This window comes from Thamnophis elegans, chromosome 7 (genome assembly GCF_009769535.1).
Source record: "Thamnophis elegans isolate rThaEle1 chromosome 7, rThaEle1.pri, whole genome shotgun sequence".
Lineage (NCBI taxonomy): Eukaryota > Metazoa > Chordata > Lepidosauria > Squamata > Colubridae > Thamnophis > Thamnophis elegans.
Genome location: NC_045547.1, coordinates 25,951,348 through 25,967,664, shown reverse-complemented (window position 1 = coordinate 25,967,664; position 16,317 = coordinate 25,951,348). Strand labels below are relative to the sequence as shown.

The following is a 16,317-nucleotide window of genomic DNA, read 5'->3' as shown; positions in this document are numbered from 1 at the left end:
AGTAAGACATGAATGGGGTTAAGGGAATTATCATGATAAATACATAGACAAGATAAACTAATGATTTGGCTTATTTTAAATTAGCTTTCTTTGTTATTATGCCATTTGGCAAGGTTTGCAAAATAATTAATTGACAGTAACGGGAATGCATGGAGCAACACCTCCTCCCTTTTTAAGACAGACTCCGATTGCTCTTGCTTAGTAAGTACAACTAAGTTTTGCACCTATTCTCTAAATCCAATCAAAAATACTGTTTGCAAATCTGGGGATAAGTGCAAACTTTGTCATTCAAATCTTGTATTTTTTAGATTTTATTCCCTTCCCTACCACACTGAAATTATGTATCAATCGTTTCTTTACCCATATTTTTTCATCATCTTGGCATTTTGAAGATCCCCCATTATTGTGCCTGTATTTATTTTGCTCATTTTATTTTGACCCATTAGTATGTATACACATGAAACCTACATATATCATCACCCAAATGCCATAGTAATTAAGTTTATATGAACATATAAGTTGGTTATTAATAAGCAAGACAAGAACATCAGAAAAAAATGTGTTTCATTCTTACATTAGAGCTACCTAAAATGAAATTACAGCGAAACACATTTCATTTATTTTAACCATTATCTGGCACATATTAACATCACATATTAAAATCACATATTAACAAAAATGAAGGTCTGCTCACATTTTTCAATCTAGCACATCCTAAATGCAAACCCTAAAATATGATGACAGTACTCTCATTGTAAACTGTTAAACAATTTCAAAACAATTTAATTTAAATCCCATTAAAGTCAACATAATTGTGACTTAATCCCAGGTTTCAAAACATTCCCAGAGGTGTAAATATAATTTACTTTATTTAGAGATAATGCTCTGCTAATTATTATTATTAATTACAACATTATTGTCCAGTGGCCACTAAACCTGGACAGTGTCTTAATAAGCACCGTTATTACAAGAGAGGGGGGAAACCACATTTGATTGTATTATTATCTTTAACTAAACCAAAGCAAGACAAAAATTACAAGTCAATGTTTCCAATTTTATGACTGATAGCACAGTCATAAAATATTCAATAACATAAATACAGAAATGTTAGGAACTATATTATATTTTTCTTACATAAACACCTGAAGATTGCCAAGAATGACTCATACTGGAAACAGTCTTCTCAATATCTTTTTCTACCATTCTGCTAGAAATGAATTTTTGTCTTCCAGGTGTCCATGAAAGATTGGAAATTTTGGGCTTGGAAAGAGATTGATGGTCTTTATGTGATTTGTTTCTATGGACTGTTTTCCTAACCACAAACGTCCTCAAATTCACTGTAAGGAGATGACGCCAATGAAGTTTTAGATTCTCCATCACTGTTGCATTCTCTTCTTAAACTAGGACCAGAAACTCCTGATGCATCTGTAGCTGGAATGGCTGTCTTATTATTTGTTCCTAAAGGGTGATATTCCAGCAAATTCTGGAGGTGTTTAATGTAAGTGATGGCAGCTCTCAAAGTTTCCACTTTGCTGAGACGCTTCTCAGCAAGCTCTTTGGGAAGATGGTCTCTGAGGCGTGCATAGCCTTCATTTACACAACGAACTCGCTGCCTTTCCCTCTCATTTCTTTTCCGAATGAAAGCAGGCTCAAATGAGTAGTCATAAACTCCCACATACCCAGAAAAGGGTAAATAAGAGAATCTTCCTGAATATCCATTGTAAGGTTGATGGTCCCAGTACGTTTGTCCAAAAGGAAGAGGGATGCCAAATGGTTCTCGGAGTGGTAAACCATGAGAGCCGGTAACATGACTGCTTCCAAGAGATGCTGGTCCGGAACATGAGATCCTGTTCAAGAGCCCATCATCTTTCTTACTTCCCATCTTAGAAGCAATTCAGAGTCAAATTCCAGAATAGGCTTTCTGGAATTTATCCATTGAAGGAGAGGTCAAATAGGTCAGATGTTCTGCTCCACAATTGGTGGTGATCAGAGAAGTAGGCATTGGCTTAAGGTCCATGGCAGTAAAAATGACCCTGAGATTCCGCTCTTCTATCCAAGTATCAGTTCAGTTCCTTAGTCTGTTATTAGTGAATCAGGATGCCTTCTAATTTATAAGCAGGCTTCTAGGAGCATCACTCCACACTTTAAACCCAGGTTTTCCTCTGATCTTCATATTTCAAAAGATAATGAGAGGGTTCCCGTGTTTCTTTTCTTCAAGCTTGGATGTGTGACTATAGAGATAAAACCAAACGTAAATAATCTTCTAGGCTGTAAACACTTCTCACATACTGTAATCCTCAGTGTCCTTTGATATTACCTGCCTCCAAAAGGATGGATAACTTGAAAAGTTTGCAGGCATTTGACAAGAGTTGCCAAAGCTCCACCTCTTTCTCCTCAAGAATCTAGGATCTCCTGTCAGCTGAAAAAATTAGCCAAGGGCTTTCTTTATGGATATCCAAAGCATGAGGGCAGGTTTTGCAGCTTCCGCTGTCCTAAAATAATGGCATCAGTCAGTTAATAGAAGTTTGCAGACTTAAACTTCATCTGACAAGTTATGATGTGATGTGTATGTCCGTGTGTGTATGTCCGTGTGTGTGTGTAAATGTGTGCAGAAGTGTGAGATATAGACTATTAAGAGAAAGAGTGCTCCCTTGTGGTTGAGAGTGTGACAGATGAGGGGTATTTTCAAACATGGTTGGTAGGAATTGTCTAGCATTCTTTAAGATGTGTGCAGCAGTAAAAGAAGGTATTTGTTAAATTCAACATATGCAACTGTAATAAGGGCATCTTATTCTTCTTCCATTTAACCATTTCCCAACCCATTCCCCCTTGTTCTCTCTGGTGAATTATAATGAGTCTTGGAGCAATCATCTTTACTTCGAATTATACTATATAAATTATGTGCACCATTGTCACTACTAAATTGATCAATTTAGTTCCAGTATAATCATTCCTTGTTTTATATGCATTGCTTATGGCAGAGTTCTACCCCACATTTAAAAATACACTTTTCCTAGTTTTTTTAAAAAGCAATTTCAATCTTTTCAGGAAAAGAAATGAATTCTGTTTGAAAATGTTGTAACTTGGGAGACTTTAAGAATGGTACTGTTCATGAAGTAAAAGGAGATGTAAACATTTTCCACTTCAAAACAAATATATTTCACAGAATAAAGTATCCTATTGCACATGTCCTATCTTGCTTACAAAAAAGCGATAGGATTTGTTCTTCAAACTGTAATATAAGAAAATATGATAAATGTAATTGTGTTTGATACTAACCTAAGCAAGTTCATTCAGTTTCTAGGTAGGTATTTTTTATTTATCCCTTTTTAAAAAGATATCCTTAGCTCTTTAGGTTTCCCCCAAGCCATTCCTATTTCCCTTTTCTCCACATGGAAATGAATATAGAACTGGAAGAATAAACTTTTATTTCCTTGTTCCAATGCTGCCAATGCTTCATTCACAGTTTTTTAATGGATTACTCTATTTTTTTTTCTTTTTGGGGTGAAATCCTTGTAGTGTTTAACCAAAAAAAAAAATTGTTTTATGAGTCCAACTGAAATTTCTGCTACTTGGATCTACAGAAAAGGCATGGTATCCACAGAAAGGGCAGGACAGAGTAATGGCAAAATTATTATGAAAACATGTATATGCCATCATTTTATGCAGATGCTGCTGACTACAAAGTCAGCAGCATAATTATATATTATACATACATACATACACATACATACATAGATACATACACATACATACACATAAAACTTCAAGGACAAGCAGGTCCAGATTACAACAGGACAAAACCACATTCAGGGAGAAACTGCTGTTTGATTCTGAATAAAATGGGCAGATTTTGTAAATAAAGCATGCAGTTTGTATGCATGTGAGATAATTGATCATAATATGCAAAGAAACTCAGCTCCAGGAAGCTTGAATGCCTCATTATACATTGCTATGAGAAATCCACTATCCTTTTAGCTATAAGAAGAGAGAGATATAGACATTTTGTCATGCCCTCATGTAGTGGATTTTTTTCCTGACAACTACATACTCTTCTTGGAGGAAGGAGGGAACTGTTTTTCCTATCCTGGGTGGTGATTTCAGTTAAACTGGCGGTCAAGGTAGCTAGTTATACTATTGTAATCTTTGTAAAATATTTCTGCAAGAAACCGTTGGGTTGTGGCTTTCTGATCTGCCCTTTTAGTTTGACTGCACTCTGGATCTAAAAAGCACATTCAGCACCTGGTTCTATGTCAGGAGACTATAATATAATACTATCCAATGTAAGTATTTTTCTTTAAAAAAATCCAATTCCTCTTAAGCTGAAGCCATCCTTTGTTATTATAACTGAATTTGGTACAAAAACAACAGGATAATTGTAAAAAATAACTTTCTTTAATTGCAATCAGCCTTTGCTATAACAATTAACATAGCATATAAACTAAATGAAATTTAGCTAAGGTGTCCTGGGGTCTTATGTGATAGAAAAACCGTAGAAACCATTTTAATTACATCATAGAACTAAGACTTTCATATCTTTAAAATAACATATAACTTTGATTTGTACTCTAATGCAGTGTTTCTCAATCTTGGCAACCTTAAGCTGCGTGGACTTCAACTCCCAGAATTCCCCAGCCATCCAAGCTGGCTGGGGAATTCTGGGAGTTGAAGTCCGCACATCTTAAAACCGCCACGTTTTAGAAACTCTGTTCTAAAGAACACACCAGACTGCCGGTTTAACTCCCAGTAACTTTCAGTGGAGCTTAAACCGTAGTATTACATTGCGCAGATTTCGTCAGAAAACGTTTTCTGTATTCTAGGCAGCGCCGACCACGTTGGGAACGAAGGTCTGAGGACAAAACCCAGCAGAAATCTGCCGGCCAGCACAACACGAAGTTTACGCGAGCGGCGGGCAGGACATCACGTCTGCGTTTACAGCAAAGGGAGGATGGACTAGTAGCGAGAAGAGCAGCGGCAGGGGGCGTTTCCAGTATCAGGACACAAACCGGAAGTGATCTCTGTACCGCTTTTGATCCCGCCCCCTCCCTCTCCAGAGGAGGAGCCTGTCCACAGCTGCACAATCTCCCCTTCCGGAGGGGGGCGCTCTGCGCGGTTGGTGGTCTAATTATTTCTGTCCCCCGCCTCTCCTTTTTTTCTTCTCTCTCCGAGGTCCGGCGGGTACCTCATGAGGCGATTTTGGTTCCGGCGGTGGGCGGTGGCGTGTCCGGGGCCTGTGCTCAGGTGCTGCGGGAGGTTGTTAGGTCCGCCTTAGACTGATGCTGGAAGCTCGGCGGTGGAAGGTGCTTGGAGGACAAAAGCTGGAAAAGAGGAACCAGATGTGGAGGAGAAGAAGAAGGCCGTCGCCACTCGGGCCCTCGTAGGCCCGGCCTCGCCGGCTGATGCATCCCAGGTGGGATCATTGCATGTGGGTATGGCTTCGTATAAATGACCAAATGATTCTGGGGCTTATCCCAGAAATCTGTTTCTGATGCCTCAGTTTTTAGGTGAGTGTCTCTGAACATGTCTAGAGTTCTGTCATGAATGACTACACTCTGAGGGGAAACAGGAATTTATGCATATCATAAATTATTCTGCATCTAAACAGCAGACATTGCTTTAAAGGTAACCATTTGGGTAATGAAGATCAACAATGTCTGGCTTTGGTGAACCAGTTTTCTTCAAAGATTAAGCAGCTGCTGTTATTTTGTGAATAAATTATGTATGTATGTTTGTATGTATGTTTGTATGTATGCATCCATGCATGCTTCCTCCCATATTTGGGCATACCAGGGGTTGTGACATAAAATACATACATACATACATACATACATACATACATACATACATACATACATGCCAAAGTATATGTAAATTGAAAAGACCTGTAAGCAGTAGAAATACAGTCAGATTTTATTGAACTGTCATATAAAATATGATTGACTAATCCTTTTTATTCTTGATATTGATGTATAAATACCTCATGAGGATATTGATAAAGACAGTGTAAACTGGAGCAGTGATCCTATTCAGCGTATTAACTCTTCCATTTCACTGTAAGTGAAGTGATCTGTCTATCCCCATACTAAGAATGCTAAAAATGTTGTAAGAAGGCACTGTTGAGATTGGGAAATATAAAATCTTCATATTCTATCTGCAAGCATTATTCTCTTTGTAAATGAAAGCTGTAGTTGAAAGAAGATTTAGTCACAAACTCAGGTCTAAGAAAATGAGTTGATAAATTGAGTTTTTTCCACTCAATTATGTTTTTTACAGCAAAGAAGAACATTCTTCATGTGTGGGCGGAGCAGGATGATGCTAGTTGTCATTTCTCTTTGCTACTGTTATATAGTTGCCACAAACTCTGACTGAATTTTGACATGATGTATGGCCATCAAGTAGAAAAGGGCCTGAGACAATTGAGAATTCTCTAGTGTTATGGTACACAACAAGGGGCTCTTATTCATATCTGGTACACAAATGATGGCAAAATATGTCCATTGTAGAGCTGAGGCCTGAACTGGGGTTCTTTTTTTAAACTATACCTCTCGGGGCCTGTGCTTCTCTGTATTCAGTAAAAGGACAAGTCCTTTTTTAGAAAAGAAATAGAGGGGTGGGGAGAAAGGAAGAAAGAAAATAATCTGTCTCTAAGAGACAGTGGACATTGGGAGTGGGATCCGGCGTCTGAGAAAATTTGGGGGTACATCTCTACTGGTTTACTGTTTGTTAGCTTTGGCTGGATGAATCTACATTGCTGTATTTAATTTGGTCAAATTATAATACTGATTCATGCTTGTTGCAACAAAATTATTTCTCTTTGGAAGAGGTCCATTTTTGCCTGTGGGAATCACTGCTGTTAACTTGCTTTCTTTCAAATAGGAGGTATGCTCAAAAAGGACTGATTCAGAGCATAGTTCTTGTGTTTCTGTTGTGTGAATCCAGGCAATGTTGATCAGAGTAAGTGTCAATTAAAAGCATAAATGAGTTAAACATTCATTAAATGAACAAAGACGGGAAGAAAAAACATTTTTCTGTATGCTTAACTCTGATTAGATAATGATCAGGGTTACAAGTGTTTTGCTGACGTACAACTAATTTGCAGTGGGTTCTAATGTGTGGCACTAATAAGGATAAAATTCACAAATATCTTTTCCTTCTAAAGTAATTATAGTTCCAATCAGTCTAAAAAGTATGTGATTTTTATTTGTGCTTAGTTTTTAAATAATCAAGTGACATTTTAAAGATGACAGTTAACATGTAAGAATTATAAGCAAGAAACTGCTTTTGGAATTGCTGTGATTTGGTGAATTAATGCCTGCAGTATTTTGAAAATTACAGATTTAACAGATCATTCAGGAGTGGAGTGTTAATTCCCAAATATCCATTTAACTTGAACAATGTCAATCACAGTGATGTACAGTATTTGTATGATAATATAATGACATGAATTGTGTAAAACCATGACACAATGTACATTATGTAGATGTAAGTATCTTATCTAAACTGTTTGGATTAATGAACTTGTCTATTATGTTGAGGGATGCCCTGATAAAATGTCTGTTGCAGCCAGTGCCCATTAAATGGTTTTTCTTTAAATCAATGATTTATATTTAATACAGAATTTATTACTGGTACAGGTATTACTGGTACTGAATTTATTACAGTTTAGTTTTCGTAATCTTTAAGGAAGCGCACAGAAACATGAGAAATTAAAACATTAGCAAACTCTTAAAGATTTTAACTTATGGGAACGTCCACATTTAATTGATTTGGAATTGCAGATTGCTTTTATAGAGTATGAACATATTTTAAAATCTCAGTCAATTTTTTCTTGTCTCATTGCACTTTATTTGAAATCGGAATACAGCTAATTTTTTTCTTTGCAGTGTTGTAATACTATACCATTTGTGTTGCAGTCTGGTTTCCCATTGATAAACAATCTTGAATCACCCTGTTTCTCAGTTCTTTGACTCTATCCCAGTTTCACCTCAGCTTCTTTAATTAAAGAAGTCTTTTATTAAAGGAGTCTTTTATTAAATATGCTAGAGGAATAGAAAAGATAAAGGGAGTGGAAGAAGAAAAGCAAAACAGCATGATCTATTTTTCTATACCAGATGTGCATTCCCTAAAACCTCTCCAGAAATTTCCAGAGAGTGTTAAGTTTTAATATATAAAGAGATAGTAAACTCATGACATTGATTATATTTATTAATAGTATTGAAATTACTTATTTAAATAAATTTAGTTTTTTCCCTTGACTTTCCATGTTAGAGTGCAGCCCCTTGTCATCATTCAAAAGTGGTAGAAACCTGTTACAGTGTTCTCTATGTTTGTTAAATGCCAAACTCATGCTTGCCTGAACTATTGTGTACATTTTAAACATCCCTTTTTTGTTTAGGATGAATGAAATGAGTCTGAGCCCTGTGGGGATGGAACAGCTGGCAGCTTCTTCTGTGAGCAATGCCCTGGCTGTTGCAGGAAATCACATAGCTTTGACCTCCTCACCCACCCATAGTGCTATATCAGCACCAGGTAATATATCAAGTTAGGATAAAGAGACATTTTGTTGATGTGTTTATTTCTTTGCTCAAATTAAGAGATGGTGTGACATGGAAACTCGGTTTTGCTTTAATACTTTTTCCTCAGTGTTTTGCTATTGCCTACAACCTGGGTCTTAGATGTAATTTTCAAGAACCGAGCATCTTTCAATTATTACAAAAAAGTCCGTGTCAACTCACAATATAAATGTGACACAGTAAGAATACTGTGAACAAAAGTGATTGTATGTTTTAAGTCGTGTTTACTCCATTTGAGTTGAAATCGAATTCTCTAATGACCTTTCCAGTCTTTTTTTTAAACAATTTTTATTTATTTTTGAACAAAGACAAACAAACATAAAAATAAAAAAGCCATCTTCGATTACAAATTGTAGAAAGTGTGTCAGTTGGTTACAGTATTTCCATGCATCTCTTCCATAGTCATCACCTGTTTTTCATATCAAATCACATATTTTGAATTCACATATATTCATGTATATCACGATTATTATATCTCAACATTAATTTGACTATAATTGTTTTTACATCTTTTTATATATAATATACAAAATCTAGAATAGGATTATCTGATAACATTCTATTAAATCATCCTAAAATCATCCAATCACAATATAACGTATTCTAGATAAAGCTTTTAAACCTCCTCTCATATTCTCCATGCGTTGTTTATATAAAATTTCCAGTCTTAATCTCTGTGCATCCAGTCTCCCCAAATGTTTGATCAGTTGTAGACTAATTATTTTGTTTTTTATTAGGATTACCAGTTGCAATTCCAAATTTGGGGCCCTCATTACCGTCTGCTTTGTCTCTGATGCTTCCAATGGGCATTGGAGATCGAGGAGTGATGTGCGGTATACCAGAAAGAAATTATACCCTACCTCCACCACCTTACCCTCATCTAGAAAGCAGCTACTTTAGACACATCCTACCTGGTATGTAGCATGACACAATAGACTTTGTTCAAATCTTGGCATCAGTAATATAGGGCAATGGTTAACACTTTATTAAGTTACAAAGCCTTAATTGAATAGATAACAGTATATACATTTTACAGGTAAATAGTGTTGAACATTCTCTTCCAGATATATAATTATGTTTTATTTATTTGACAATTATTACAAGAATAGATATGATCTGGAATTATTTAGGTGAACTTGTACATTTCTTTTTCTTGTGCCTTAATAATTGTTTACATTACATTGACTCTTTATTTGCAAGTCATGAGAGGTGTAAAATACTGAGCCTTAGGTTTATTGGATGCACTAGTGCAAATTGATTTTCCTTGAATTCAGCAATTTAAAACTTGACTTGTTAGTATGAGACAATGTGTTTATTTTTCCCTTTCTTTCATTTTTCCTCTTCTTCAGGTCTCATATCTTACTTAGCTGACAGACCTCCACCTCAGTGTATTCATCCCAACAATATCAACGTTGACAGTAACTCAGCTTTATCTGTCTCCAATAATCCTTCAGACTTAGATCCCTACCAGCCCAATGGATCTGTGGGTCTTGAAGCAGGCATTGTCTCCATGGATTCTCGTTCAGTGAACGCACATAACACTCAAAGTTTGCATCCCAGTGATGGCCATGATGTAGCTCTGGATACAACAATTACCATAGAAAGTGTTTCAAGAGTTACCAGTCCAATCTCAAGTGACAGAATGGCTGAAGAGCTTAGGATGAGTGATGTAGGTGGGGATCATTCACAAATTGCAAATGGCAGCCGTAATCATGAGCCTCTAGCAGTGGATGGTGGTTTAGCCTCAGAAACTGTGGGGCATAATGGTGTCATCCCTATCCATGGTAGCAGTTTGGAACTTCCTGTTGTTATGGAGACTGACCACATTTCAGGCCGGGTCAATGGGATGCCTGATCGAACACTTGGGGACCCTATTCATACAGTGGCCATGAGCAGCAATTCTGTGAGTGTTGCGCTTTCTACCTCACATAATCTCACTTCCCTGGAATCTGTCTCATTACATGAAGTGGGTCTCAGCTTGGAGCCTGTGACAGTATCCTCCATTAACCAGGAAGTAGCCATGGGACAAAATCATGTGGATGTCTCTTCAGACAATCTTGCTTTTGTGCCATCATCATTGCAGATGGAAGATTCCAATTCCAATAAGGAGAATATGGCTACATTGTTTACAATATGTGAGTATGTGTCACAGTATGTCTTAAACAGTATTTTCCAGCTAATTCAAAAAGTTTAACTTATCCTGCTTTTAAATGTATGTACTTATGACAAAATCCAGTGGAGTTATAGAAAAAGTTTACAGAAGGTGCAGAAAACTGGAGCTAAGCTTTTAACCAATCACTGAATTTACATAGGACTGTAAGCCATTATTTAATCCTGATTAAATCCCAATTGGCATAACTCATTAAGCCAAAAATGAACCAATTATAATTTGACTTAATATAGAGAGAAAACCCATTCTGGATGCAAGGGGAAAGCAATGCTTCTTCTGCATGGTTTTAGTGAGACTTAAACCTCAGTCATTATAATGAAGGGTAACAATTAAAATGAAAACCATTTGAAAGGTACTAATTGTTCCTGTTACATATAATAAATATCCCAGTTAGGCTTTCTTTTTCCTGACTACAAAGGAAGATTTTTTCCCCATTTAGGATGGATACAGATAAACAAAAACTAGAGGCTGGGGATTGTTTCAGTCATTGAAGAGATCAAGTTTCACTTCTTTTTTTCCTTTCAGTTCACAGAAATTGGCATGTATATAAGCCTCTGTTTTTCACATGTCTTGAATGCTTTTACATTCAATGTTTAATTATAATTATTCAAAATACATACACCAATTTTCATTTATTTACTTGTAAATAAATAAAATAAGAAAATAAGAAATAAAATGAGAAAGGCTGAGCACCAAAGAATTGTCCACACCTTTCATCAGTCAGTACTGCATGTAAATGAGAGAAAGTTATGGTTGTAATAGCTGGACTGCCATAGTGGATATTCCTATAAAACTAATTCTTTCTTAATTGCAAGTTAAATGTGCAGAATAATGTATTTGTATAAGAAAATTCCCCTGCAATTACGTGACCTGTTTTCCTCATGAAGGAATCCATATCTCAATTTTGCAAATAAATTTTCTTCCCATAATCAACATATGGACTATACTCAATATAGTCCATAAAAATATTTAACCAGTTTTAGTTGTCCACTCATGTCCATATTATAATATGTCTCTAACCCTGTTCCCCATCAAAAGCTAACATTTGTACATTTTCTTTATCCCTTCAAGGGGATATTTTATTTGACACTGGCATCAAACATTTTATAAGCATAGGTCTAATAAATATTAGAGCCAAGGTGGCGCAGTGGTTAAATGCAGCACTGCAGGCTACTGCTAGATCAGCAGGTCAGCGGTTCAAATCTCACTGGCTCAGGGTTGACTCAGCCTTCCATCCTTCCGAGGTGGGTAAAATGAGGACCCAGATTGTTGGGGGCAATATGCTGACTCTCTGTAAACCGCTTAGAGAGGCCTGAAAGGCCTATGAAGCGGTATATAAGTCTACTGCTATTACTGCTATATTATTGTGTGGGTTTTTTTTTCTACCCTCATCTTGCATTTATGTTATAGCAGCATTCCTGAATTTCTCTGTTTTGGCGGACCTGCGGAGATGTGGTGGCGGTGGGGGAAGAGGGGATGGTTTCATGTGTATGTGTTGCCGCTTTCACAAATGCTCATCCACCATTTCTGCGGCCCGGTTCCAAATGAGCTGCAGCCAGGCAAAGGGCTGTGAACCAGGGGTTGGGGATCCCTGTGTTATAGCAACTGACAGAAACAATTCTCTCATTCTGTACCTTTTTTTTCTTATTCACAGGGTGCACACTCTGCGACAAGGCTTACCCATCAGATTGTCCAGATCATGGGCCCGTGACTTTTGTTTCTGACACTCCAATAGAGAGCAGGGCCAGACTTTCTCTCCCAAAACAGCTTAATATCCGCCATGCTGTTATGGGACCTGAAGTTGGTAAGTTGTTGTTTATTTCTTCTTGTATATTCTCATCTTGAAACACAATTTGATAGAATAGCTGGGTAATAAAAGCCACTATTGTACTGCAGAAAGAATGTGAATCTGGACAGAGCTTTATTATTAAGCATACAGTACAATGCAATATCTGTGTGGTAAACCACATCATTTTGTGAATTTGTATGCAATTACTGAGCAATTTTTACACATTCAAAAAAAAAAAACAGTGAATATTGCAGATGCAGATGTTTGGAGTTTTTTCATTCGGTATTTTGTATAACACTTTTGTTGTGATCTGCCAGCAGAGCTGGTGGCAGACTCGGATGATGAGGTTGGGGGCAGTCCTGGAGTCTGGGGAAGGCTCTGATGGATGCTCTATGTCGGAAGCAGAGATAGAGCCAGGACCCTCTGACATTACCCAGTTGCTTTCGGAGTCGGAGATAAGTGGGGAAGAAGAGCAGCTGGGGCCTGTTACAGATGTGCGTATGTGCAGAGTTGTCAGGAGAGGAGAACAACTGAGGAACAGGAGCCGACTCGGGAAGAAAGGCACACGAGGATGCTGAATGGCCCCTCCCTGGCTGGGGAGTAAATAGAAGCTTGACAGGAATTAATTTACAACTTTGTGACTAGAAGCTCTCGCCTGGCAATTATCCAAGGAATGATAAGGCCTGTTACTGCAATTAACCCTTGGAAGGATTATTGCCTGGACTTCTGTGTGTGAATGCCATGAATTCACAGTAGCTAAATAAAGAGGGATTTTATAACTTGGGGATTGTGGCTATTCCAGAACTCGTACCTTCTCTGTTATGTACTTTATGATCAGTTTGGAGGTAGGTTTTGAATTATTGATTTACTGAAACATCCAATCTCTTCACAGTTCTAACTCTTCGCTGACCTTATTTAGTTTCTGTACAATACATAATACAATACAATAGCAGAGTTGGAAGGGACCTTGGAGGTCTGCTAGTCCAACCCCCTGCCTAGGCAGGAAACCCTATACCATTCCAGACAAATGGCTATCCAACATCTTCATAAAGACTTCCAGTGTGGGGGCATTCACAACTTCTGGAGGCAAGTTGTTCCACTGATTAATTGTTCTGTCAGGAAATTTCTCCTCAGTTCTAAGTTGCTTCTCTCCTTTATTAGTTTCCACCCATTGTTTCTTGTTCTACCCTCAGGTGCCTTGGAGAATAGTTTGACTCCCTCTTCTTTGTGGCAACCCCTGAAATATTGGAACACTGCTATCATGTCTCCCCTAGTCCTTCTTTCGATTAAACTAGACATACCCAGTTCCTGCAACCATTCTTCATGTTTTAGTCTCCAATCCCCTAATCATCTTTGTTGCTCTTCTCTGCACTCTTTCTAGACTCTCCACATCTTTTCTACATTGTGGCGACCAAAACTGAATGCAGTATTCCAAATGTGGCCTTACCAAGGCATTATAAAGTAGTATTAACACTTCACGTGATCTTGATTCTATCCCTGTTTATGTAGCCTAGAACTGTGTTGGCTTTTTTGGCAGCTGCTGCACACTGCTGGCTCATATTTGAATGGTTGTCCACTAGGACTCCAAGATCCCTCTCACAGTTACTACTATTGAGCAAGGTACCACCTATACTGTACCTGTGCATTTCATTTTTCTTGCCTAAATGTAGAACCTTACTCTCTTCACCATTGAATTTCATTTTATTAGATAGTGTCCAATGTTCAAGTTTGTCAAGATCCTTCTGTATCTTAAGCCTGTCTTCTGGAGTGTTGGCTATTCCTGCCAGCTTGATGTCATCTGCACATTTGATGAGTTTCCTATTTATTCCCTCATCCAAATCATTGATGAAGATGTTGAAGAATCCTGGGCCCAAAACAGAGCCTTGGGGTACTCCACTGCATACTTCCCTCCATGTAGATGCAGTTCCATTGAGGACTACACGTTGAGTGCGGTTGGTCAGCCAGTTACGAATCCATCTGATGGTGATGCTATCTAACCCACATTCTTCTACTTTACCTCGTAGTAGGTTATGGTCTACTTTATCAAATGCCTTACTGAAGTCCAAGTAAACTATATCGATGGCATTCCTCTGGTCCACTAATTTTGTCACTTTGTCAAAGAATGCAATAAGATTAGTCTGGCATGATCTGTTTTTGACAAACCCATATTGGCTTTTGGCTATTACTTTGTTTACTTCTAGGTGTTCACTAATTTGTTGCTTAATTATCTTTTCCAGAATCTTTCCTGGTATTGAGGTCAGGCTGATAGGTCTATAGTTTCCTGGATCTATTTTTTTTTCCTTTTTTGAAGATTGGAACCATATCAGCTCTTTTCCAGTCCTCTGGCAGTTCCCCCATGCTCCAGGATCTCTGAAAGATATAGTTGTGGTTCTCAGATCTCATCTGCCAGTTCCTTCAGAACCCTGGGGTGTAATCTGTCCAGTCCGGGTGATTTGAACTCGTCTAGGGTAGACAGGTGCTCACTTACCATTTTCTTCCCTATTTCAATTTGTGTTCCTAATCTGATTTTTGTAGTGCTGTTTTGATAGGTTGGACTGTTTTATCTCTTTGTGTAAAGACAGATGCAAAAAATGAGTTAAATAGTTCTGCTTTCTCCCTGTTGCTTGTCACCTTCTTACCACTTTCTCCCAGCAATGGACCAATTGTTTCCTTAACATTTTTCTTGTTTTTAACATGTTGGAAGAAGCTTTTTTTGTTATTTTTTACTTTTGTAGCAAGCCTTTCTTCATTGTGAGCCTTAGCTTTCCTCACTTCATCTTTACAGGCTCAGGCTATTTGCTGATGTTCTGCCTTAGTTATGTCCCCTCTTTCCACTGTTTATACTTAACTTTTTTGTCTTTCAATTTGTCAGAGAGTTCTTTATGCAACCATGCTGGTTTCTTTTGGGAGCTGTTATTTTTCTTCTTCTTCATTGGTATTGTACTAGACTCAGCTTTTGTAATCTCATTTTTCAAAATTTCCCAAGCTTCTTGAGTTGTTTTTCCCTTGAGAATTCCATGGAATTCTTCCCAAGCTCTCTGTAAGTTTATTGAAATTAGCTCTCTTAAAATCCAAGACTCTAGTTTGACTTTGTTCTACTACTTGTGTTTGCATTCCAATATTGCATGGTCACTTGCCCCCAGGATTCCTATGGCTTCAACACCTTCTATCATTTCCTCTCTGTTAGTGAGAATTAAGTCCAATATGGCTGATCCCCTTGTTCCCTTCTCTACTTTTTGGGAAACAAATTTGTCTGCTAGGTTGGTTAGGAACCTGTTAGATCTTCCACTTGGTGCAGTTTGTTTCCCAGTTGATGTCAAGGTAGTTAAAATCCCCCATTACTATTGTGGTGTGCTTCCTACATAACTTAGCTGACTAGCAAAAGGTTCATCTACTTCCTCTGCTTGGTTGGGTGGCCTGTAGTATAGACCTACGGCAATGTCATTTCCCCCCCCCCAAGCTTTTAATATTGACCCAAATGCACTCAAGATAGTTCTCATCATTGTTTTGCTCTATTTCTGTAGAGATGTACTTATTTCTTATATATAGTGCAACTCCACCTCCTCTTTTATTTGATCTATTTCTTTTAAATAATTTAAATCCTTCTAGCTGTATATTCCATTTGTGGGTTTCATCCCACCAGGTTTCTGTAATGACAACAATATCGTATCTGCCCTCATTTACTTGAATTTCTAATTCACCCTTTTTATTTCTCATACTTTGTGCATTGGTGTATGGACATTTGAGTCCATTTTGATTGACCCTGTGTTTACGTTACTTCTTAC

General features: G+C 37.6%; 2 protein-coding genes across 4 annotated transcripts in view; one reads left to right on the top strand and one right to left on the bottom strand.

Moving 5' to 3' along the window:
* Positions 1-1,312: 1,312 nt before the first annotated feature.
* On the bottom strand, positions 1,313-1,921 carry ASCL4 (achaete-scute family bHLH transcription factor 4). Its single transcript, XM_032221119.1, has one exon. It carries the CDS (start codon positions 1,880-1,882, stop codon positions 1,313-1,315), a length of 570 nt encoding a protein of 189 aa, XP_032077010.1. The 5' UTR covers positions 1,883-1,921.
* Positions 1,922-5,061: 3,140 nt separating this feature from the next.
* PRDM4 (PR/SET domain 4) overlaps positions 5,062-16,317 on the top strand; it is a 19,370-nt gene continuing 8,114 nt past the window's right edge. Inside the window, exons 1-6 of one of the 3 annotated variants that reach the window (XM_032220921.1) lie at positions 5,062-5,410; positions 6,877-6,954; positions 8,396-8,529; positions 9,311-9,487; positions 9,923-10,708; positions 12,398-12,547. In XM_032220921.1, coding sequence (XP_032076812.1) covers positions 8,397-8,529; positions 9,311-9,487; positions 9,923-10,708; positions 12,398-12,547 — 1,246 coding nt within the window. In that variant the 5' untranslated portion in view covers positions 5,062-5,410; positions 6,877-6,954; position 8,396. Of the gene's footprint in view, positions 5,426-6,876; positions 6,955-8,395; positions 8,530-9,310; positions 9,488-9,922; positions 10,709-12,397; positions 12,548-16,317 lie in introns of all 3 variants that reach the window. The other 2 variants (XM_032220920.1, XM_032220919.1) reach the window with 2 other exon arrangements.